At 43.8% G+C, this 26,746-nt stretch overlaps 1 protein-coding gene and 1 non-coding gene across 10 annotated transcripts in view; one reads left to right on the top strand and one right to left on the bottom strand.

Annotated features, from left to right (window-relative positions):
- OSBPL10 (oxysterol binding protein like 10) overlaps positions 1–26,746 on the bottom strand; it is a 375,388-nt gene that overhangs the window by 176,444 nt on the left and 172,198 nt on the right. For all 9 annotated transcript variants that reach the window (XM_060307431.1, XM_060307432.1, XM_060307436.1 and 6 more), the window contains 2 exons: positions 16,465–16,640; positions 9,949–10,028 (listed from right to left, as the gene is read on the bottom strand). In XM_060307431.1, coding sequence (XP_060163414.1) covers positions 9,949–10,028; positions 16,465–16,640 — 256 coding nt within the window. The remainder of the gene's footprint in view (positions 1–9,948; positions 10,029–16,464; positions 16,641–26,746) is intronic.
- TRNAW-CCA (transfer RNA tryptophan (anticodon CCA)) lies at positions 15,479–15,551 on the top strand. The gene has a single exon. It is a non-coding gene; the product is annotated as a tRNA-Trp (tRNA).

Below are 26,746 nucleotides of genomic sequence, written 5' to 3'. Positions count from 1 at the left end.
CCAGTGGAGAAGCTCTGCTCACAGAACCCCACACCCAGATGCAGGCTCCCTGATCCTCAGCCAATCGCCCTAGCACCGAAGGCTTCAGCCGAAGAAGCGGGAGCCACTTTCACACTTCATCACTGTTCGATTCAAATAAGGGGGTGGGGGGTGCGGGGGAAAGAACACTTCCCCCAAAGAGCATTAAACTTTAAACACCCCAAACCGTATCAAGTAAAATCAATTCTGAGAAACAAGACTAGAAGCTTCATCTGAACTGGCAGGAATCTGGAATTATTGAATATCTTTAAGGACATTTGGTTTTAAGACCTTCAAGGAGAGAATATAAAGAGAAGCAGGTTAATCAGTGACTGGGGAAGAGCTTCTGTCTGCAGATAAAGGGCCAACTTGACAGTAGCCTGAGAGAGCACAGCACTTTGCCAAACAGCCTCAGCGATGCTTTTTAAAAAGGAAAAATTTTACAAAGTTAAATGTTAACCATTTGAGTAACTACTATATGTGTATATGTCAATGCACAACATGAAAATTTCAAAAAGTATCAAAGGGTACAGCTAAACCCCTACTTTCTTTCAACTCTAAATCCCCAGTTTCCCCCTTCCCTCCCAGGGGCAACCACTGTTACAAGGTCCTTATCTTTCCTTCCAAAGACTGTGTGTGGTGTGTATCTCTATTTGCTCTGTTTGTTGTTTGTTTTGACCGGTTGACTGGTTCCACAATGGTACACCTTCTCCACCCTTTTTTCCCCTTAAACTTTTCATCTATTTTAATGTTGGCTATTTAAACAGGTAAAAAATTTCTCTTCTGGGAATTCCCTGGCGATCCAGTGGATAGGGCTCGGCGCTTTCACTGCCGTGGACCCGGGTTCAATCTCTGGTCAGGCAACTAAGATCCCGCAAGCTGTGTGGTGCACCCAGAAAAAAAAATTTCTCTTCTGATTATCTTAGAGACTCATTTATCAGAAATACCCGTGTTGCAAGCCGTGCATACAGTCTTGGGCAGTCTCCCTGGCCTTTTCCCAGGGAGACTGCCTCATGAGGTCCAACTTGGCAGGGTCCTCCTGCCAGCCCAGCACCCCTTATGGAAACTAACTCAGCACCTGGCTCTACAGTAAGAGATGACAGACGTTAACTCACTGAAACCTCACCACAACCCACAGTTTGATCTTCACATCGATAACTGTCATCCCCCTTTCATAGATGAGGCACTGAGGCTCAGACAGCAACTTGTCCCAAGTGGCACTAGAGGACGGGTTGTGAAGCAGGTGGCGGGCCACCCCACAGCCTCAGAAAATGAGACTGGAACCACTGGCCACGAGACCACACAATATGAAAAATGCCAAACTGGTTCAGTCGGGATTATTCTCGAACTTTCTGATGCATGGGGAATATAATCCTTTGGGCAGTCTAGCCAACCTTGTCGGGGAAAGCGTCATTACAATCAGGTTTTGGAGGAGGGTCTTAGCCTCTAGTCCTGAGTGATCCATCTTCAGGTGGAACCCAGCTCTACAACCAAGTTTCCTGTCAACACAGATGTTCTGGCAGAGCTGGAAGAGTTCGTGCTATAAAAAGAACGGATGTTTGTGAAGTACTTAATGTCAGTTCATCCTAAAAACCATCCTGTATGGTTGATGCCCATTATTTTGCCCCACTTACAGGGGTTAAGAGAGATTAAGTTACTCTAGACAACAAGACTAGTTAGTTGCTGTGAGTGGTCCAGGCACAGCCAGAAACCAGGTCTTTTGACTCCAATCCCCACTCCATTATACCAGATGTCCCATTTGTCCTCACAATTTTTGTTTATGTCAAAAAAGATGAGAAAAGTGAAGAGACAAGCCACAGAATGGGAGAAAATATCTGTAAACCATGTATCTGATAAGTGTCTAGTTCCCAGAATATATCAAGAACTCTCACAATTCAACAATTAAAAATAAATAAATAATGACAAAGGATTTAAGTAGATATTTTTCCAAAGAAGATACATGAATGGCCAATAAGAACACGAAGAGATGCCCCAAATCATTAGTCACTAGGGAAATGCAAATCGAAACCACAATGAGATACAACTTCATACCCACTAGGATGGCTACAATCAAAAATTGACAAGATCAAGTGTTAACAAAGATGTAGGAAAACTGGAACCCTCATTCACTGAGCATGTAAAATGGCACAGCTACTTTGGAAAAGAGCAGCTCCTGCAAAAGTTAAACAGAGTTACCATGTGACCCAGCAATTCCACTCCTAGGTATATACCCGAAAGAAATGAGAAAATACATTCACACAAAAACTTGTGCACAAATGTTCATAGCAGTATCATTCACAATAACAAAAAAGTGAAAGTAAGCCGAATACCCATCAACTGATGAATGGATTAAAAAAAGGTGGCATATCATGGGGACTTCCCTGGCAGTCCAGTGGTTAGGACTCCGTGCTTCCACTGCAGGAGGCACGGGTTCGATCCCTGGGCGGGGAACTAAGATGCCGCACGGCCAAGGCAAAAAATAAAAACGTGGCATATCCATACAATGGGATTATCCAGCCATAAAAAGGAATGAGGTACTGATTTCATGCTACAACATGGAGGAAGCCTGGAAACATTATGCTAAGTGAAATCAGCCAGACACAAAAGACCACATACTTAATGATTCCATTTACATGAAATGTCCAGAATAGGCAACTTCTCAGAGGCAGTGGTTTGGGGTTGGCAGGGGTTGGGAGAGGAGGTGGGTGAGGGATGAGGAGGGACTGCTGATGGGCACAGGAGGGGTTTCTTTCAAGGGTGATCGAAGATTCTGGGACGAGACAGTGCTGATGGTTGCACAACTTTGTGAATACACTAAAAACCACTGAATTGTACACTTTTAAGGGGTAAATTCTACGGCTTGTGAATTATATCTCAAATCTTTTTAAAGAGATGGCAGCCCTTGCTAGCTATGCGGGCATGGGCAGGCATACTACTTATTCTTTCCATCCTCACCTATAAAACACAGTCATCAATTTTACTCCAATAAGGCTTCCCTGGTGGTGCAGTGGTTGAGAATCTGCCTGTCAATGCAGGGGACACGGGTTTGAGCCCTGGTCTGGGAGGATCCCACATGCCGCGGAGCAACTGGGCCCGTGAGCCACAACTACTGAGCCTGCGCGCCTGGAGCCTGTGCTCCGCAACAAGAGAGGCGGCGATAGTGAGAGGCCCGCGCACCGCGATGAAGAGTGGCCCCGGCTCGCCGCAACTAGAGAAAGCCCTCGCACAGAAACGAAGAACCAACACAGCAAAAATTAATTAATTAATTAATAAACTCCTACCGCCAACATCTTAAAAAAAAATTATACTCCAATAAAGATGTTAAAAAAACAAAAAACGCAGTCATAGTTGTACCTGCCTCATAGGGCTGTTGTGAGACACACCTAAGATCATCCAAGAAAAGCACCTCTCTTAGTATCTGCCATGTAGAAATGTGTTGATAGAGACCATTTGTTATTATTTCCTTTCCCCAAAATGTGTTCCTTTGGATTGCTATTTTCTTCAATTAAAAAAAAAAAAGTCAGGATACATTTTGTTTGAAATTACTCCTGATTGATTTTTGGCTGCAGGAAGCTCAGAGCTCTCTCTACATAGAATCCTCAAGTACTCGATCTAATATAAAATACAATAGTATTCAACGAAAATTAAAATATGATAACTTGGGTATAGTTTAGGGAACCCAAATCCAGCACCACCACCACTACTAACACTACTGTTACTAACACACACAGGAAGGAGTGAGGAAGAGGAAGCAGGGCTGACATTTATTGCTGCAAATGCTTCATATCCATCGCGACTTGTCATGACAGTGGCAGGTATGGAGGAGACAGCTATGATTTCCCCACAGTCCTGGGCGTAAGGACACAGTCAGCCTTGAGGGCTGACACGTGTGCGCACACGCACACACACACCATGAAAAGTGCTGTCATACAGGTGTGTCCTGGGATAAACGGGAGCACAGGAGACAGCAGATCCACTCTTGAGCAGGCAGGTCAGGAAGGCATCACAGAACTCTACGAGCCTTGAAGACCACATGGGTATTCGTCCCAGGAAGGACGGAGAGGGAAAGGCACTCCTAGCCCAGCAAACAGCACAAACGCAGGAAAAGTACACAGTGTGCCGTGTGTCTGGAACACACGGGTACCCGAGAGTGAAGGTGGAGAAACCGGACCTGGCATGTAAGGGGCAGCCGTCGCCAAGGTAAAGCTCTAGACTTTGTCTTAGGAAGCGGGTGCTAGCAAAGGCTGTGTGAGCCAGGGAGCAGCCCCACTGGCAACCTGCCCTTGCTCCTCTGCTGCTCACAAAAGCTCGAACTAGCTTTTCCAGTAAGCAGCCTTGAGGTGACCTCTGAAAATGGTTTGCTGTTCACTTGACCCAGAAAACCTCACAAAATCATGCAAAACAAGAGGTTCAAATCTTCACGTTCATTCTAAGAACACTCGTGAAACTGCCCAGGCCATAAAAGGTATGCACATCCAAAAAGCTACCGAGTATCTGAAGGATGTCCCTTTACAGAAGCGATGGGTGCCATTCCATCATTCCAGTGGTGAGGTTAGTAGGTGTGCTCAGGCCAAACAGTGGGGCTGGACTCACGGTCGATGGCCCCAAAGGAGTGCTGAATTTTTACTGCACATGCTCAAAAATGCAGAGAGGGATGCTGACCTTTAGGGCCTAGATGTAGATCCCCTGATCAGTGAGCACACTCTGGTGAATACAGCTCCCAAAATGCGGCTCAGGACTTAGCAGAGCCCATGGTCCAATCAACCTGTGCATGAGCTCTCCCGGCCACACTGAGATGATCTTCACTGAAAAAGAGCAGATTGGGGCTTCCCTGGTGGCGCAGTGGTTGAGAGTCTGCCTGCCGATGCAGGGGACACGGGTTCGTGTCCCGCTCCGGGAAGATCCCACATGCCGCGGAGCGGCTGGGCCCGTGAGCCGTGGCCGCTGAGCCTGCGCATCCGGAGCCTGTGCTCCGCAGCGGGAGAGGCCACAAGAGTGAGAGGCCCGCGTACCGCAAAAAAAAAAAAAAAAGAGCAGATTGTCCCTAAACCAGGAAAGGCGGTTGCACAGAAGAAAAAGATACCCCAGAAGAAACTGAAGAAACAAAAACTTATGGCCCGAGAATAAATTCTGCAAAAAAAAAAATGCAAATAAAAGTTTTTAAAAAACACCTCAAACTGGTTTTCTTGGCAAACAGCTGCACCGCAGTAAGCATGTAGTGGAATCTGACCACATGAGAACACCAGTTCCTAACTTCAGACAAGTAAGGTCAGGGTCCCTGTTGCACAGATGAGGCCACGGGAGAAATAACAGTAAGCAGGATGTTCAACGCCAAGGCTGTAGCACAGACCAGAACTCCTCACCGGAAGGATGCAGGGGAAGCTCAGAAAGAAGCAGGGGAAGCCCAGAAGGAAGGACAGACGGGTGGGAAGCACCAGTCAACCTCTGCAGATTTAAAGAAAGCAAAACACTGTCCATGGCACAAGAGGAGATTAAACCGGACACTGGCAAGTCCCTCCTTAGAAACCACGAAGCCGTAATGGAAGCTTTATCAGCACTTTCCAACAGAAACTTCTGTGATTACGGAAGATGTTCTAACCCTGTGCTGTCCAGTACGGCAGGCATCAGCCAAGCATGGCCCCTGAGCACCTGAGATGTGGCTAAGCATGACCGAGAAACTGAATTTCAAATTTAATTTCAAATAATTTCAGTTTGGACAGCCTCCCGTGCCCCAAGGCCTCCATATTGGACCACACAGTTTTAGGACCTACCTCTTGTCCTATTCCTTACAGCTACTGTTTTTAGACACATGGAACAGAGGGAGTTTGGGATCCCTTCCCACTTTTTAATCATTCCATTACTTCTTAGCTATTCCAAACTGTTCTGAGGGGCCTCAAATTTGTTTAGTCATAAAAGAGAGGTATTCGACGTCATTTGTTAGATGACTCCCCGAATTCTTAGCATTCACTCAGTGAGGTACCAGCAGTGCCCCCTCTAGGTGAATAAAACCAGGGATTGTTTTGAGAGAATCAGCCCACATGTTTTCATTATGACCATAAATATTCTGGTACGTGCTTCTGTGAGGATGGTGGTATGCGGTGAGGTCAGGACTGGATGACATCTGAAGTCCCTCACAACCACGTGGTTTCAGATTCCACAGACACCACTGGGTTAGTCCCGGTGGCAGGTGCTTCCCTGCTGTGATGCCGCACAGCCAAGACAGCTAAGCACCTCTCCAAAGCCCTCTGGCTCACACCCCAGGGCGGTAGACAGTCAGGAAAGCTGTAGTCATTCGCCATCAGAAACCGAGTTTCCTGGGAGAATCAATTAAGCAGCAGCTACACATCTCCTTACTCTTCACACAAGGCATGACACACAGCCTGATAGAATTCCCCACCCATACCTCCCCACAACAGACAAGCCTTCTGATTCCCAGAAATAGTCCACACACCCCCATGCTTGTATGGAAAAGACTGGAAGGATGGGCCCCACGTGGGGTCACGTGACCTCTTTCTGTTGCTATTTCTCTACACAGATAAGGCTCTGGAAGGATGCATACTCAAATAGTATCATCAGAGATTAGGTCTGGGGCTGGGATTTGGGGTGATTTTTTTCCTTCTTTATACTTTCCTATCTTCTGAATGTTTTGCATTGCGTACAGGTAATGTTCGCAATTTTTTAAAAACAATGCTACTTCCATTACAGGAAAAAAAAATGCCTTCACAAGCTGTCAGCAGTGAACTCACAACAGGAGTTATGTTTGTGGTGGGGATGGGGGCGCCAGTCAGAAAGGAGGCAGCTGAGCCGAAAGGGGGTCCTGGGCGCCCCCCCGGAGTTTGAACCCCACTGCCTCTCTCCCCATCGTGGGGTTGGCTGGAGACTTAACCTCCAGAGGCAACGATAATCATCCCCTCCTGTCACACGTTCTTCCTTTAGGGGCTGAAAGGCAGGGGAGAAGGTACTAACGCCCAATTAGCATCCGAAGAGACTTAGCAGAAGTAGCCTTAGAAGTAGAAGAGACTTTGTGAACTTAGTATACGAGTCAACCCCACAAGCGAATCCACCTTTCATGTTCTATTCTATAACCCAGTACTTCTGCTGGTATAGATTCATATATATACACACCTAGAGGTACCAGAAGATGTGTAATCAAAGATGTTTATTATAGCATCATGTATAACCACCACAATCAAATTAAACGTCTGTCAGTGAAGGACTCAAATAAAGCACTGACATCCACCCCTTAGAACAGCATCTGGTCATCCTAACAGGAGTGTAGTAGATCTAGATGTCCAACAGGGAAAAATCTACAAGATACATTAATAAGTGTAAAAAAACCAAAGGATAGAACAGTGTGCGTGAAACGATCCATTTGTGTAAAAACCAAACATAGAGCTACAGATACATACACACTAATGCACGCCTAAATTTACTAGGCTGATGTACCAAAGAGCAGTCACCTCCAAGGAGCACTTATGGCAACAGGTGAAGATATGTCCTTTTTATTTGATCCCCTTCTGTTCTATTTTATAAAAAGTAAAACAATACATATAAAAAGAAAACAATTTTATACTGCCCTGCCTAGCTGTTTCTAAAATACTGATGTAATGTCCAGAACTCCTACTATAATTCCTGGAAAATAAACCAGGCCAGAGGGAAGAAAGCTTTAGAAGTGGGACCCTACCCATATATCCAGACAAAACTATAATTCAAAAAGACATGTGCACCCCTATGTTCATAGCAGCACTTTTCATAGCCAAGACATGGAAAGAACTAAGTGTCCATCAACAGATGAATGGATAAAGAAGATGTGGTACATATATACAATGGAATACTACTCAGCCATAAAAAAGAATGAACCAATGCCATGTGCAGCAACATGGATGGACCTAGAGATGATCATACTAAATGAAGTAAATGAAGAAAAAGAAAGACAAATACCATATGATATCACTTATATGTGCAATCTAAAATATGACATAAATGAACTTATCTATAAAACAGAAACAGACTCAGAGACACAGAGAGTAGACTTGTGGTTGCCAAGGGGGAGGGGTGGGGGAGGAGGGATGGATTGGGAGTTTGGGATTAGCAGATGCAAACTGATATACACAGAATGGATAAACAACAAGGTCCTACTGTAGAGCACAGGGAACTATATCCAATATCCTGGGATAAACCATCATGGAAAAGGATATGAAAAAGAATGAATACATATGTATAACTGAGTCACTTTGCTGTACAGGACAAATTACCACAACACTGTAAATCAACTAGACTTCAATAAAATAAATTTTTAAAAAAAGAAGTGGGGCCCTACCTATGATTAAAGACCACATTTGGAGCAAGTCAAGAGGGGCATTACAGTGAGGGCAACTGTCGTAAGTGAGTCAAGGAGAGAAGATGTCTCCAGAAAGAAAAACATAAACAAAATCATTGTGAAGAAATCATTTCAGGTTGTATTTGGAAGCAGAACAGGGAGGTATAACCAAGCAAGACATTTCCACGTCCTCCCTGAGCAAGACAGCAGATAGGTTACAGTAAATGGAAGCCTAAGAAGTCTGAAGTGTGGGTCTTCCTATCAGATACATGGAATACAGAAAAAGAATGCAAACGGATATCGTAACTAAATTTGAACTAATGACATAAAAGGGGTAGCCCTTTGAACGTTAATTCGTTAATTTTAACAAATATTTATTGCCCTAAATAAATTCATTGGTCAATTATTTCCTATACAATTTTTTGTTTGTTTGTTTGTTTTTTGCGGTACATGGGCCTCTCACTGTTGTGGCCTCTCCCGTTGCAGAGCACAGGCTCCGGACGCACAGGCTCAGCGGCTATGGCTCACCGGCGCAGCCGCTCTGCGGCATGTGGGATCTTCCCGGACCGGGGCACGAACCCGTGTCCCCTGCATCGGCAGGCGGACTCTCAACCACTGCGCCACCAGGGAAGCCCTACAATTTTTTAATTGAAGTACAGTTGGTTTACAATATTGTGTTCGTTTCAGGTGTACAGCAAAGTGATTCAGTTGTGGGGTTTTTTCAGATTATAATCCATTATAGATTATTAAAATACAAGACATTGATCGTAATTCCCTGTGCTACACAGCAAATCCTTGTTGCTTATCTATTTTACGTATAGTAGTTTGTATCTGTTAACCCCATATGCCTAATTTATCCCTCCCCTGCCATCCGCTTTAGCAACCTCAAGTTTGTTTTCTATGTCTGTGAGTTTGTTTCCATTCTGTATATGCATTCATTTGTATTATTTTTTTAGATTCTACATATCAGCGATAACAAATAGTATTTGGCTTTCTCTGTCTGACTTATTTATTCCCTGTATTTAAGGATAGGAGATCCTCCAAATAATCCATGAAAATGCCTACCTCCTATCTCCTATCCCCTGCGCATCTGTACCAAGATCTCAGACTGAATCCTGAGGAGAAGCTAATTCATACATGGATACCAAACTACCTGAGAACATTCTGACACACTTAGATGCAGAAGCACCTTACAGAGCGCTTCGTCGAGCTGGGGTCTCGTTTTATTTAAGGGTCTGTGACAAGGAGTCTTCGTGAACAGTAAATCTGACTCCTCTGCCGCCGCCACAATGACACCGTCTGCTCAAGCTTCTCCGCAGACCAGTTACCAGCTGCCTAAATGGACAACACAGAAAGACACAGGAGTGTCTTTCCAGAATCAGTTCCAATGAAGTGTCTGCATTCCCCTTCACTCTACCTACAAGCAAATCCTCCCACCTTTCTCTTGGCTTTAAATGTAAATGTCACAGGACAAGTATGAATTCCTCGATGGTGGAGAACTTTAAAGATACTATGGAAAACAGCTTCCCCCAAGAAGCCAATCACTGGGCTGAAGGCTGATCCCAGCAGATGCAACGCCCCCCCCTCCACCCCACCTCGCAGTGACTTACCTTAGAATTCATCTCCATGTGGTATTTGGCACAAGCTCGAAGCTGAGTCACCCAGAACTGTTTCTCTTTTGCATCAGCAGCTAAAATAGAGAAAGAAAGGCTTGGAGCAATTGAGCCAAAACACATCCAACCCATTTCTACACGCACCTGAGGGGTTGGGGGCCTGGGAATGAAGGAGCGAAAGGCAAATGCAGATGGTACTCATGCCAAAGATCTGACGACACCAAATCTCAATCAAAAATCCTTTTTTTTTTTTTTAACAAATCTAAAAAGTTTTGAGAAACTTAAAGGGATTTTCAGAATTCCATCTTCCTGGATGGAATCACTTGAACACATACAGATCAATTTCTCCGAAAGTAATCAATACACTTATATTCTTTCTCTTTTTTTAAATTTCTAACAGATTTTTTAACAGCTTTGAGATAGAATTTACATACATAAAATTCACCTGTTTTTAATATTAAGTGATTTCTAGTATATTTACAGAATAGTACAACCATGACCATAATCTTGGTTTAGAATATTTCCAGTATCCCCCAAAGAATCCTCCACCCATCAGCAGTCACTTCCCATTTCTCTCTCCCCACCCCCTTTCCCATCCCTAGGCAACCACTAATCTGCTTCCTGCCTCATAGATTTGCCTATTCTAGACATTCCATATGAATGCTCCCATGCAGTATGTGGCTGCCTTCTTTTACTTAATGTTTTTCAGGTTCATCCACATTGTAGCATTTTTATTGCCCCTAACACATTTTTTTTAAATCTCTCTTTTCAAATTATAAATACCAACTCAGAAACTTCAAACAGAACAAAACTGAATAAAGTAAGTTTCTTGTCATTAGAAGGGAGTTAGAGGTGGAATTTCTTTTTCAGTGGGGCATTATCTAAGTGGCTGCAAATATGCTTTGTTAAAACACTTTGCTTTACTGTGTAGTACACAGTGGGGGCACCTAATATAGTCCTATGACAGGTGCTTAATGAAGGTTTCCCTGAAGAAGTGACCAAAAAATTCCCTCTTAAACCACGTTAAAAACCTAACTTATTCTGAAATGTCTGTTATGAGAACAATTTGGCCAATTTTTTAAACTCTTCTGAAAAAGTCATTTCTACTTCTTTAAAAAGCAGCGGGGAGGAGAAAACATGATTATTTTTAATGCCTCTACCACATGTGGCTAAAAGGAGGATCAAAGTGCAGTGTTTAAGGCCCCTTTGTTAACTATCGGAGTTGGAATGTGGAGTTATCAGCCTTTACAAAATTAGCGTTCAGTTGAATTACCATTTTAATATATGTTCTCAAGGGTTCTTATTATGACTGAACAGAACAAGGTACAAAATGTTGACTTACAGACCCTCAAATGTCCCCCAAAGAGACATTACAGTACCAGTCACTTGCACAGTCACAATCTTCCATCTACACCCCCATCTCTCAAATATATAAAATTATTTTCTTAAAAGATCATGGATACATAATAGGTTCTAATAAAATCCAAGTTAATTTAATTGCATAACTCACTGCATAAATATTTTAACAGAATATATACTGCATAAATGTTAAATATGCAGAAAACAAAATGATTCCCCTAGAAATTTGTATCATTTACAAAAATGAGCCTGTCATCTGTCAATAAAACCCAACTTCAGCCTGAACTTCTGGTGAAGCAATCTGGAAGTGCAGACCAGCGTAAGACTAGGTGAACCCTACTTCCAAAGAATAAAAGGATTCTGCAGAAACTAGAGCCATTTTCCTTAGGAACATGAAGAATTGCTGCTTTGTGGCAGTACCCAAAGGCTCCAAAAACATTCCCAAAGCTGCTCATCTATTAACATCAAGATTCATCTCTACATGTAGTGAGACGTGAAATGACAAAACCAATGCCCAGATTCTTTGGGATGGACCAAGGACCAGCCAGAAAGAGGCAGAAATGTGTCCTCCCTCTGCTGTAGTGGGTAAGTTTAAGCTAAATTTAGCCCTTGTGATTAGTTCACGCAGATAATAAAACTTTATGTTTGCTATTAAAACAACCCTTAAAAAAAACAAACTTGGGGTTTAATAACCCAGAGAATAAAAACTAAAAGGCAAAATGAGATGGCTCAAATGGTTAATTGGTTGGGCTGTTCTTTTGTAAGGGTTCATGTCATTTTAGAAACCACAGGTGGGTTTATAGCAATACAAGCCTACCTCAAGAAACAAGAAAAATCTCAAATGAACAAACTAACCTTACACCTAAAGGAACTAGAGAAAGAAGAACAAACAAAACCCAAAGTTAGTAGAAGAAAAGAAATCATAAAGATCAGAGCAGAAATAAATGAAATAGAAACAAAGAAAACAATAGCAAAGATCAATAAAACTAAAAGCTGGTTCTTTGAGAAGATAAACAAAACTGATAAACCATTAGCCAGACTCATCAAGAAAAATAGGGAGAGGACTCAAATCAATAAAATTAGAAATGAAAAAGGAGAAGTTACAACAGACACCGCAAAAATACAAAGCATCCTAAGAGACTACTACAAGCAACTATGTGCCAATAAAATGGACAACCTGGAAGAAATGGACAAATTCTTAGAAATGCACAACCTTCCAAGACTGAACCAGGAAGAAATAGAAAATATGAACAGACCAATCACAAGTAATGAAATTGAAAGTGATTAAAAATCTTCCAACAAACAAAAGTCCAGGACCAGATGGCTTCACAGGTGAATTCTATCAAACATTTAGAGAAGACCCATCCTTCTCAAACTCTTCCAAAAAATTGCAGAGAAAGGAACACTCCCAAACTCATTCTATGAGGCCACCATCACCCTGATACCAAAACCAGACAAAGATACTACAAAAAAAGAAAATTACAGACCAATATCACTGATAAACATAGATGCAAAAATCCTCAACAAAATACTAGCAAACAGAATTCAACAACACATTAAAAGGATCATACACCACAATCAAGTGGGATTTATCCCAGGGATTCAAGGATTCTTCAATATATGCAAATCAATCAATGTGATACACCATATTAACAAACTGAAGAATAAAACCCATATGATCATCTCAGTAGATGCAGAAAAAGCTTTTGACAAAATTCAACACCAACTTATGATAAAAACTTTCCAAATGTGGGCATAGAGGGAACCTACCTCAACATAATGAAGGCCATATATGACAAATCCCACAGCAAACATCATTCCCAATGGTGAAAAACTGAAAGCATTTCCTAAGATCAGGAAGAAGACAAGGATGTCCACACTCACCACTATTATTCAACATAGTTTGGAAGTCTTAGCTGTGGCAACCAGAGAAGAAAAAGAAATAAAAGGAATACAAATTGGAAAAGAAGAAGAAAAAGTCACTGTTTTTAGATGACATGATACTATACATAGAGAATCCTAAAGATGCCACCAGAAAACTACTAAAGCTAATCAACGAATTTGGTAAGGTTGCAGGATACAAAAATTAAAGCGCAGAAATCACTTGCTTATACTCTAACAACGAAAGATCAGAAAGAGAAATTAAGGAAACAATCCCATTCACCACTGCAACAAAAAGGATTAAATACCTAGGAATAAACCTACCTAAGGAGGTAAAAGACCTGTATGCAGAAAACTATAAGACACTGACAAAAGAAATTAAAGATGATACCAACAGATGGAGAGATATACCATGTTCTTGGATTGGAAGCATCAATATTGTGAAAATGACTACACTACCCAAAGCAGTCAACAGATTCAATGCAATCCCTATCAAATTAGCAATGGCATTTTTTACAGAACTAGAACAAAAAAATCTTAAAATTTGTATGCAGACACAAAAGACCCCAAACAGCCAAAGCAGTCTTGAGGGAAAAAAACAGAGCTGGAGGAATCAGACTCCCTGACTTCAGACTATACTACAAAGCTACAGTAATCAAGACAGCATGGTACTGGCACAAAAAAGGAAATATAGATCAATGGAACAGGATAGAAAGCCCAGAGATAAACCCATGCACCTATGGTCAACTAATCTATGATAAAGGAGGCAAGGATATACAATGGAGAAAAGACAGTCTCTTCAGTAAGCGATGCTGGGAAAACTGGACAGCTACATGTAAAAGAATGAAATTAGAACACTCCCTAACACCATACACAAAAATAAACTCAAAATGGATTACAGACCTAAATATAAGACTGGACACTATAAAACTCTTAGAGGAAAACATAGGAAGAACACTCTTCGACATAAATCACAGCAAGATCTTTTTTGATCCACCTCCTAGAGAAATGGAAATAAAAACAAAAATAAACAAATGGGACCTAATGAAACTTAAAAGCTTTTGCACAGCAAAGCAAACTACAAAAAAGACGAAAAGACAACCCTCAGAATGGGAGAAAGTATTTGCAAATGAATCAACGGACAACGGATTAATCTCCAAAATATATAAACAGCTCATGCAGCTCAATATTAAAAAAAAAAACTCAATCAAAAAATGGGCAGAAGACCTAAATAGACATTTCTCCAAAGAAGACATACAGGATGGCCAAGAAGCACATGAAAAGCTGCTCAACATCACTAATTATTAGAGAAACGCAAATCAAAACTACAATGAGGTATCACCTCACACCAGTTACAATGGGCATCTACCAACAACAAATGTTGGAGAGGGTGTGGAGAAAAGGGAACCCTCTTGCACTGTTGGTGGGAATGTAAATTGATACAGCCACTATGGAGCACAGTATGGAGGTTCCTTACAAAACTAAAAACAGAATTACCATATGACCCAGCAATCCCACTACTGGGTATATACCCTGAGAAAACCATAATTCAAAAAGACACATGCACCCCAATGTTCACTGCAGCACTATTTACAATATCCAGGTCATGGAAGCAACCTGAATGCCCACAGGCAGACGAATGGATAAAGAAGATGTGGTAGATATATACAATGGAATACTAAGCCACAAAAAGGAATGAAACTGGGTCATTTGTAGAGACTGTCATATAGAGTGAAGTAAGTCAGAAAGAGAAAAACAAATATCGTATATTAACGCATATATGTGCAACCTAGAAAAATGGTACAGATGAACCGGTTTGCAGGGCAGAAAGAGAGACACAGATGTAGAGAACAAACGTATGGACACCAATGGAGGAAAGCGAGTGGGGGTGGGGGGGGTGGTGTGATGAATTGGGAGATTGGGATTGACATGTAGACACTAATATGTATAAAACGGATAACAAATAAGAACCTGCTGTATAAAAAAATAAAATTCAATAGAAAAGAAAACGAAACCACAGGCGGCGGTGGGGCATTAAGTTTTTCACCTGCTATTGTTTCTGCTCTGACACTTTATTAAGCAATAAAGAGCAAAGAGAAACCAAGGACCATATAAATCTGGGACACACACTGTATGAATCTCCAAAGAGAACATGAATCTTCTCACAGTTCCCAAAAAACAAAAAACTTTCTTCAACTATAGACAATTTTATATCATAGGTTTGTGGATTGTTTTATAGATCCTGAGATATGACTTGTATATTGATAATAAAAGAACCTCAGGAAATTCCCTGGTGGTCCAGTGGTTAGGACTCTGCACTTCCAAAGCCAGAGGCCCAGGTTCAATCCCTGGTTGGGGAACTAAGATGCCACAAGCTGCACAGCGTGGCCAAAAAATAAAAATAAAGGAACCTCAGCTTAGCCCGCCTCTGGGTAGCAAAGCTTGGAGGAAGGTCAGCAAACTGACTCTGTGTGTGTGTACATGCACAAGCGTGCAAACATGTGCATTTGGGGTTTGGTTTTGTTATGTTGTTAGAAGAAGACTGACAATTTTTCCAGCAATGTGCCCATGACAGAATGCTGGAAGAATGATCTAGCGATCAAATCACACCGCTGCAGACAACTCTGGCCCATCAGAAAACCTGCGAGGTGGATATGCCTCGGGGGCGACAAGACCTACAGTTCCGGCCAAATGCTGGGCTCCCCCGAGACCTGAGGAGAATGCTTAGCAGACCTCAGCTTTCAAGAAGCAAAGAGAAGGGGAGAAAGTGGACAACAGGACATAACACCAGCTGGCTTTTCACCAGGCTCTAGGGCCACAATGGGTTAAATAAAGTACAAGTGAAGGGGCCTCTACTAAGAGCTGGTTCTAGAGGAACTTTGAGCAGAGGACACCATGACCCTTAAAAGGCTTGACCTGTGCTCAGATCACAGCCCCACGGGCACTGGAGGAAAGACTGACAGTATACGGTCCAGGAAAATATATACTGAGCTAATATGAAAAATCTGCCCAAGTCCTGAGGCTCAGCCAGGTTTGCGATCACTCACCTTTTGTTTGTCCTTAATTGCTCAGTTAATTAGGACAAACACTTCCTAATGTCAGCTCCTCTCCCCACCCCAGGGGTAGGAGAAGCAGCATCTGTCACCAGAGTCCGCAAACCCGGCAAATTGTTAAAGGTGATTTTTAAAAAAAATCAAAAAACAAGAGAGCCATCACCATGGTAACTGTGAACCCAAGAGGCCCGTCTGAAAAGTTCCCGGGAGAAGAACGTACCTCTCAGTTTGTACATCTCCCCATTGGCAGAGTACACGACCAGCATATGAGGCACTTCGTCACTCAGGGACACGATGGCGCCAGACAGAGACAGGGCCCCTCGGGGCTTCTGGTGTTTGCTTTGCTCATTCACAAAATACTGCAGGATACCAGCCTCAAAATCCAGCACAAAGTACCTGTGTGGAGAAACCACAGTGCATCAGTTTTCTCTCCAAGCAAAGAAGAAAAAGAACATAATCCTTAAATTGACATCAAGGTTCCCAATCCAGGATGCTGGAAGCTAAACGTCCCTGCCAGGCACCCACACAAGTCATCCCCATGTAGGGAGAGAGCACCCAATTCTTAAGTCAAAGCAGAACCTGTCATGGCCCCTGGGGCAAGGGCAAGGGCCAGGCCCATTCTCGATTCGATGCAATGCCCATTCATACGTAAGCCTCAGAATGGTAAAGAAGAGAGAAGCATTGGGACACAGACTCTGGTAACAGGCTCCACGTGACCTCACAGGAACAGCTGAAATTCACAGCCCAGAAGCAGCAAACTGGGCCAGACTCCAGCCAACAGCCTGGACACTGTATGGGGCCTGAGCTCCAGAGCTGGTCAATCCAGCCAACTGCAGGTGCTCACACAGCCCCCTGGGCACCCTCCAGCGGGCCCTTCCGTGGATCACTTTTCACACAAAGGGACAAGATTCCCTCCGCTCTGGGAGGCTGTAATGCCACTGGAGTCTACATTCAGGGTGAAAACAGGGAAACTGCTAGTTGCTTGAATCACTCAAACAAATCTTGGTAGCCGAGTACCTGGCCTGTTGATAGTCACCATCTATCACCAGGAAGCAATCAAGACCACTTCCCCTTCTCCACCAGGACGAGCTGTCTTCACGTGAGACCCACATGCCCCCTGCGACCCAGAGGCTCACCACAGCCCCTGCTGACTCTCCCAGCCTCTCACTTTCTGCTCCACCCACGCTGGCTCACCCAGCTGCCTTCCACCACTTTGCTCATGCCATTTCCCCCACCTGGAGCAGTTACTCGAAGTGATACAGATCGTTACCAATCCACAACATCGAAACTCTTCCCACAATTGGGCTTCACATCACCATCCAACTGCACGTCAGTAGGTTTGTCTCATTAAAGAAAGAGTCCAGACATTGTCTGACACACATGGCGCACACAAGCCACAATACCAGTCTCAAACCAACCACGGCGCAATTGGGGGGTGGGAGGAAGCAAGTTCTTCATCAGCTTGAGATATACTTGCCACCCCTGTGGCTAAAACGTGGTTCCCTGCCCTATTAACTGCACGGTAACTTCAGGAACAACTCAGGTGCCACCAACTTGAGAAAGCGTCTCCTGACCAGGTTAAATCTTCCTCCCACAAGCTCTCACTCTGAACTCACCCCTCATGGCCCTGGCCTCATCGGGTGTCTACATTTGCAGGATTATGCGATTCAATGTCTGGTTCCCCCCAGACTCTACGCTGTTCGGAGGCGGACAGTGCCCGACACCTCGCTGATACTCAGTTAATATTTATTCAGTGAATGGATGAAAGGGAAAAAACTACCAAATTCCACTCTTTTCAATCCGTGCACCAAAGCAGCTGGGTCACCACTGTGAACTTGCAGAGGCACTGGAAAATATGTCACACTTTTGAGGGATATAGAGTGATGCTCAACATCGGTCAGATATAAAGCATACGAACAACTCAGGCAGTTTTCACAGTTTCGATACTAGTTGCACTGCATTCCTTTCAAAGACATAGCATCTTTGCAAAGCTGGGTTTTCAGCAGTTGCTGGGTTAACAAGGAAACATCGACAGGGAATAGGAAGAGGGCAACGATGCCAACAAAATCCCAAGGTTTGAGAGAGAAGCTGTGCAGAATCCGCAGACACACACAGTCCATCAACAAGCACTTGCAGTTATTTAATGGAGACACATATTCATAACGTAGAAACATAAACATTTATGTTGATTATTTTTTCAAAAGGCCACTGAGTTGTTAGGACATCAATGTACATGAAGTTGTTTGGAGCTGGCTGCTTTAATAATAATTTTTAAAAAGCTGGGGCTTCCCTGGTGGCGCAGTGGTTGAGAGTCCGCCTGCCGATGCAGGGGACACGGGTTCATGCCCCGGTACGGGAGGACCCCACATGCCGCGGAGCGGCTGGGCCCGTGAGCCATGGCCGCTGAGCCTGCGCGTCCAGAGCCTGTGCTCCGCAACGGGAGAGGCCACAACAGTGAGAGGCCCGCGTACCGCAAAAAAAAAAAAAAAAGCTGACTGCTTTCATAATAAATGAAACTGTAGGATATTTTTTAACCTCTAAGCACCACGAACCAAGAAAGTTTACAAAATTCTGACTTAATTGATTCTCATAGTAACCGACAGACAGCCATCATTATTCCCCATTTTACAGGCACTAAGACTCAAAGAAACTCAAGATCTAAGTCCCACTTGTCTGTGTCCAAATCCACACCTGGTTCAGTCCAGCACTCACAAACTCTCCTTCGAGTCTCACGCAAGTCCCCCCGCTTGTCGCTTGCTCCGTGTCACCTCTCCTGTATCCACTTAGGTATTTTATTCTCCAAAGCTTCCTGCTCCAACAGAGCTAGCCAGGCTGAAAGCACCTTTGCCTGGCCACAGAGGTCCCACCTCATCCCCATCCCACAGAGCAGGCGCACCTGACAACCCAGGTCTCAACCCTCCAAAACTCCAATTCCTCTAAGGAGCATTAATTATTTGTAACATTCCAAATGTCCTGGCCAAGGCTATTTACCTTTTTTACCCCTCTCCTTCCCTATCTCTCGAGTCACAATAATAAGGATATACTTCTGGTATCCACGATTAGCATGGATAAATCAAGACACAAAAATGTGCTCCTGGACCAGGACTATTCAAAGTGCGGTTCCTCGCCCAGCAGTATCAACATCACCTGGGAGCTTATCTGAAACGTAAATTCTTGGCCCCACCCAAGACCTGCTGAATCAGAAATGGGTGGGGGTGTGGGGCGGCCAGGAGGCTTCCAGGTGATTCTGATGCAGCTCAAATTTGAGAAGCACTGGCCTAAACTAATAGCTCATCACCCAATCCCTACCCTCCATTTCCAGGAGACACAAGCAGAATACATTACCCAGCTTTCCTCGTAAGGACATGTGGCCATTTGAGCTGTAGCCAACAGAATGTGAGCAGAAGAAATGCAAGCCAGGCCTATAACATACAGACAGACGCATGCACATGTGTGCACACATGTGCCCGCACACACACACACACACACACACACACACACACAGATTGGAATGGAGACATCCTGCAGGGCAACTCGGGATCCACAACAGGTGTGGCAAAGACACAAGAGGGAAGCAGCCTGGATCCCCGAATTACCACTTGGAAGAGAGTCACCTCATTTCTACATGGATGAGAAAGAAGCTTCTGCTTATTAGGCCACTAAGATCAGTTAAAGAAGCCAGCCTGACAAATTCATAAAAAATATTTTTTAAATGTCTATTTTCACATCCTTCTACTTGAAATGTGCTCCTCTCCTCCCTTCTGTGATGTGAAGACCAAATTCCGTCAACGAGAGAATACCTGGGGTGATTTCTGAGCCGCCAGTGGTCACATTGTTCAAATGCTGACCCTGCGCTTCTCTTTAAGAGTAAATGTTCTCACGAAATTGAGTTATATGTAGTGAGGTGGATGGACCTAGAGTCTGTCATACACAGTGAAGTTAAGTCAGAAAGAGAAAAACAAATACCATATGCTAACACATATATATGGAATCTAAAAAAAAAAAAGAAAGTGGTACTGATGAACCTAGTTGCAGGGCAGAAATAAAGAGGTAGACATAGAAAACGGACTTGAGGACATGGGGTGGGAGGGCAAAGCTGGGGCGAAGTGAGAGTAGCAACGACATATACACACTACCGAATGTAAAATAGTTGTCTGGTGGGAAGCAGCAGCATAGCACAGGGAGATCAGTTCGGTGCTTTGCGATGACCTAGAGGGGTGGGATAGGGAGGGTGGGAGAGAGCCTCAAGAGGGAGGGGATATGGGGACATGTGTATGCATATGGCTGATTCACTTTGTTGTGCAACAGAAACTAACACAATATTGTGAAGCAATTATACTCCAATAAAGATCTATTAAAAAAAGAGCAAATGTTTTCCACGTGACCTATATTTAATGTCAGCACAGTCATGGTGACTGCAGCTGTGCAGACACGGCTCCTGGCAAATCACAGGATGAAGAGCAAGAATCCGTACAAGCGTAGGGAAGGAACCTCGGCTCCGACTACAGCATTCTGTGTCTCCAGCCGCCCCTGCACCCCCCAAACCGCTCTGGCAGAGCAGCAGTGTCCCCCATCCATAAACATGCCTCCTTTACACAGCAGGAAGTAGGAAAGGTACTGCATCGCATAACCTGAACAGGTTTCAAGGAAAAGGCAAGAGCAAGTGGCCCTCAACTCCCCTGCCCACCCCCCATCCACCCTGTGTCGTTGGCTGGAACGGAGAAAGGGCTGAACACCTCTCTCCCCTTTCTGCTCTGCCCACTCATCAACCAGGCCCCCATCAGCCTTCCCCGCTCCCAGAAGCAGCTTCACAAACGCGTCCTGCTCAGACCAACCATATATTTGCAAAGGACATTGTTAAGAAGCTGGTACCAAGAAATGAATTGAATACTGGGGTTTTTTTTCAATAAGGATGACAGAATAACCAGTTGAGGTCACATTATGCAGAATACGGGAACACATTAATGATTTTTCACATTACCTATTTCAAAATGACAACTTAATTCTAACCCCCTGCCTCAGGCAGAAAAAAAAACATATTTCCACTGCTTCCTAAAATAGTTTTAATGCAAATGCACAGGTTTGAATCATGTGCACTAAGCAAGGTCATCAATAATTTACTCCTTTTCTAAAGACAGTTAAAAATTCCATCGTATTTGGAAGGGAGTGAAAGGAGAATATCTGATTAAAAATTACAACAGACTAAACATCAAGTGTTCTCTCAGGATGGTCTTTGAAAGTTGATTTAGATTGTGTCCCATGCAGGTAGGAGCTGTCCACGCGGCACTAAGAAGGGCATTGCCTGGGGGTCACATCCCCTGGGAGGAAAGAAATTGCATTTGGATCCCCGCAGGGTCAGGGCTCTGGTCAGGCACTGCTGTTTGAAGCTCGCTGCTGTATCTGAAACTCACAGCTTTCATTCTAAATGGAAAAGTTAACCGTGTTCCTGGATGAGGCTTCATTAAATGAGGTGCAAACGCCGGATAAAATCCTGAAACATTCTTTAAGGTTTTTCCCTCTGGAGAAATGAATAACGAACCTAATTCCTAGTGGGTTCTTTTCTAATTAGCATCTCGAGCTTTAGTTTGCAACTTAACCAATGTGCAGGTGAACTTAACTGTATACGGAGGGAACATATTTTAGGGACTATGTTAACAGACCAAAGAGGGTGCTGAGAGAGAAAAGAGAGAAAGGGGGGAGACATCAAACCAACCCATGAAAAGAGCCACCAGTCCCGATCAGGCCAGTTTCGGGGTGGCAGCCTCACCCCGTCCCAAAGCCGGGACCCGCGGCGAGTGGCAGGCCTGCCTCAGGAGGGCTGAGGACAGGCCACTGCTTCGAAAACAACATGTGAGCACGTGCACAGACGTAGACACACCTGCATGCACACACACTCACAGGCGCATACACATTCACGCTCACTTGAGCGGGCCGACACACAAAGTAGCTGCCCCTACCCATCACTGCTCTCCAAGCCTTGCCTCGCTGAGGGTCATCTGTCAACACCTGTAGCCTTTTAATTCCCACCCCCACCTGCCTGACATAGTTTCATGAAGGTTCAACTTCAGGATCTAGAAGTTGAAAACCAGACATATTTACTTTGAGAAGGTGGAGGCACACCAATGGCCGTTAGCATCCAGTTAGGAGCAGAAAAATAAAGGGAAAGGATTGGGGGGATGGTGGGGAGGGACATGGGGGAACCAGTTCATTAATGCCAAGAAGCAGAAGGTACAAGCAAACTACAAGAGGGTTACAAAGAGGAAAAAAATGCAGTGAAAAAAAAATCTTTCGAACAGGAACTTTGCCAGACAGGCTTGCTGCTGACAAAAAGCTAAATCATTTCATCTAAACTGAAAAGTGAAAATTAAAGCAAGAGGAAAGGGCTTGAGAAGGGAGGTGATGGCCAGGCCCGTGATGCCTGAGCAGACACCTTTTACACCCACGGTAGTACTTCCAGGAGGGAGTCAGGACCCCTCCCGTTCTCCACGGGGCTCCGCCGCTCACTCCACACCAGGCATGAGGCCCCGTCCACCACCCTCCACGCGCGAAAGCGGACCAAGCCCCCAGCTCGCACAGGCGTTTTTCCTGTTGGGATCTGCCTCACCTTCCCAGGCCCTCTATTTTCTTTCTTCTGTCCCCCCCTCGCCCCCACAGTATTTATTAACTAGTTATCAAGAGAAGCTATTCTTGGTGGGAATGTAAATTGATACAGCCACTATAGACAACAGTATGGAGGTTCCTTAAAAAACTATAAATAGAACTACCATACGACCCAGCAATCCCACTACTGGATATATACCCTGAGAAAACCATCATTCAAAAAGAGTCATGTACCACAACGTTCATTGCAGCTCTATTTACAATAGCCAGGTCATGGAAGTAACCTAAGTGTCCATCAACAGATGAATGGATAAAAAAGACGTGGCACATATATACAGTGGAATATCAGCCATAAAAAGAAATGAAATTGAGTTATTTGTAGTGAGGTGGATGGACCTAGAGACTGTCATACAGAGTGAAGTAAGTCAGAAAGAGAAAGACAAATACCGTATGCTAACACATATATATGGAATCTAAAAAAAAAAAAATGGTTATGAAGAACCTAGGGACAGGACAGGAATAAAGACGCCAACCTACTAGAGAATGGACTTGAGGACACAGGGAGGAGGAAGGGTAAGCTGGGACGAAGTGAGAGACTGGCATAGACATATATACACTACCAAATGTAAAATAGATAGCTAGTGGGAAGCAGCCACATAGCACAGGGAGATCAGCTCGGTGCTTTGTGACCACCTAGAGGGGTGGGATAGGGAGGGTGGGAGGGAGATGCAAGAGGGAAGAGATATGGGAACATATGTATATGTATAACTGACTCACTTTGTTATAAAGCAGAAATTAACACACCATTGTAAAGCAATTATACTCCAATAAAGATGTTAAAAAGAGAGAGAGAGAAGCTATTCTTTAGCCCAAATATTCACACTTCATAGTTCAAGAACACAGCTCAGTGACAAACTTCCATGGAACTGAACCCAAAGAAATTCTTTACATTCCAAAATACTTTGCACTCTGAAAGATGCCAACCTTCTTCACCGCCTCAAACTCTTTCACAGATTCATAATTTCTGAAGAAATCTGCATATGCCAGGCCCTCTGTCTTCTGAGAAGGTCCTGCTGGAGGCCACCTGTGCCTTGTCCTGGCCATGACAACAGTGACCTTTGTTCTTCAGCTAAAGACCCTTCTCTGGGTTGGGTGACTGACTGCCTAACTGTTCCAGAATCCCAGTCCACATGCCAGCAACACACCAAACTGGCAGCGGCTTGGTCCTGCCGGCCTGGAGCGTCCTGCTCTCCCCACAGTCCCAGGGAGGCCTTGCCCGGTGCAGGCACTACACACCCATATTCCAGGTTTCACCTGCCTTCCAATTCCCTCTTGCCCACAACCACCCGAAACAGCACCATTTCTGAGATCTAGTATCACCACGTTTCTACAACTTCCAACCTATTGCTTATAGAAAATAAAAACTCAAGGAAAATCAGCAAAGCAAAGCATACTCGTGAAGGGAAGGAGGATTTCAAATTGTGGGTGTATTTACCTAAGTTTACCTTAAGTCTTCAAAAGGACTATCAGCTGCTGATCATTGAGCGAACACCTCTCATCTTCAGAGATGAATGTATCAAAGTTCTCCCCAGAGTTACTTCCGTGGAGCTGCCTGTCTCACATAAGAGAGGGTGTCTCTGCCTCTCCAGGTGGGCCTATGACACGTTGGCCACTGTGGTCTCCTTACCTCAGAAGGGTTCACACTCAAAACCCTTAGAGTTTCTGGCTTGAGAAAGAAGGATAAATCTTCCAGAATTTCTCTCAGGATAACCAAACTTCCTGGAGAGGATAGACGATGGATCCAAGCATCAAAACCTCACAACAAGGTTCCAAGGCACAGCACCTGCAGGCAACCTCGATCCCAGCCAAGTGTTAAAGTCTGGAATCCTCTCAACACATGAAACTGGGGCGATGGTGAGAGAAAAGCAGAGAGGCCTTCTTACATCTCTCAAATCCCTACTATTCAACCTGTCATCAGAGACTTCCACAACTGCCACCAGCCCCCACCAAAAGCACTAAGTGAGAGACTCCAACACACTCCAGAAAGTACTAAACTGTCAGAGGGCCCTAAGGCACATCACCAAGTCAGGGATAAATATACTCTGTCACATAACTCAGCCATTATTAAAAATATCCAGGCATGCAATACAAGTTCCACCTCAAATGTATCAGAAAAATGTCATGTACTATGGCCTGTCTATAGCAGAACCATTATGCTGGTCTTCAGATGTCTTAAAAATATATAAACTGAACCACTGATAAAAATGATTGCTAATGTTTACAGAGCACTTTCTATGTGTCACGCATTTGTGCTGCCATATTATCTCATTTACACCTCCCAGCAGTCCTAGGAAGTAGATGTGACCATAACCTCTTTCTACAGATGAAAATTTGAAGCGCAGAAAGGTAAAAAAACACGCTCAAGATCTTACGGAGAGGAAGTTATGGGGTAGACTTTAACCAGGGAATCTAGCCTTACAGGCCACGGCTCAAAACTAAGATACCTTGTGTTTATTAAAATACCGTTTTCACTACAAAGATGCAAAAACATAGGATCAAAACGGACAGACAGATAAGAAAAAAAAAATTAAACACAATCAGATTGGGAGATTTTTAGAATTCTCCTTTCACCCAGAGTTGGACAGATATGCAGAAAACAAACGGGGATATATAGATTCAAAACAATATATTCCCAAGTTTTATTTCAAATGTTACAAATAATTACATACTCCAATGAAAAATATAACTTCTTTTTAGATGTGCATGGAACATTTTCCAAAATGTTGTCTAAAAAAACATCAAACATCTAAAAGTAGAAATTTTATAGGGCACAATGTTTGCACCTCATAGCAAAATAACATCTGACATGTTAAATACTTAAAAATAATAAACTAATAGTATTAGTTTTAATAATGTATTCACATATAATTATGTCATATTATATATTAGTATTAGGAGAAAATATGGGTGGATATTTTTAAACAGTTAGGGTGGGGAGGGCTCCATAACAAGAGATTGCAAAACCATAAAGAAAAGTATTGACACATATTCCTAAATTTAAAAAAATCTCCAGCTAGGGCTTCCCTAGTGGCGCAGTGGTTGAGAGTCTGCCTGCCTATGCAGGGGACACGGGTTCGTGCCCCGGTCCAGGAGGGTCCCACATGCCGCAGAGCGGCTGCGCCCGTGAGCCATGGCCGCTGAGCCTACGCGTCCGGAGCCTGTGCTCCGTAACGGGAGAGGCCACAACAGTGAGGGGCTTGTGTACCGCAAAAAAAAAAAATCTCCAGCTAAAAATAATCCATAAATAAAATTAAAAGACAACCAATAAAGCAGAGTTTTAAAAAAGAATACTGAAGTGTCTTGCCTTCTGAAAAGAATGGTTTTTTTACAGTTTGGGTTACTTCCTCCTGCTTCTGAATCAGCCTGGAAGCTTATTAAAAATGTGGATTCCTGACTCCCAGCCCATACTTAAAAAATCAGAGGCTTCCCTGGTGGTGCAGTGGTTGAGAGTCCGCCTGCCGATGCAGGGGACACGGGTTCGTGCCCCGGTCCGGGAAGATCCCACATGCCGCGGAGTGGCTGGGCCCGTGAGCCATGGCCGCTGGGCCTGCGCGTCCGGAGCCTGTGCTCCGCAACGGGAGAGGCCTGCGTACAGCAAAAAAAAAAAAAAAAAAAAAAAGAATCAGATTCTTTGTGGCTGAGATCAGGAAATCAGGAAACTGAATTTCAAAGTTTGCCTAGATCATCCAAGTAGAAAAACCAGTACAAAATCGAGTCAGGATAAAACCTTAGAGTGTTACTCACACACTGTTTTTTTTCTGGTCGTTCAAGCTTTTACCCCTAGGCATTCATTCAACAAACATCTCAGCACTATGGGCCCATGCAACCAAGCAGAACATATT

This window comes from Globicephala melas, chromosome 11 (genome assembly GCF_963455315.2).
Source record: "Globicephala melas chromosome 11, mGloMel1.2, whole genome shotgun sequence".
Lineage (NCBI taxonomy): Eukaryota > Metazoa > Chordata > Mammalia > Artiodactyla > Delphinidae > Globicephala > Globicephala melas.
The sequence above is the reverse complement of the archived record's forward strand: the minus strand, read 5'-3'. Positions and strand labels throughout refer to the sequence as shown.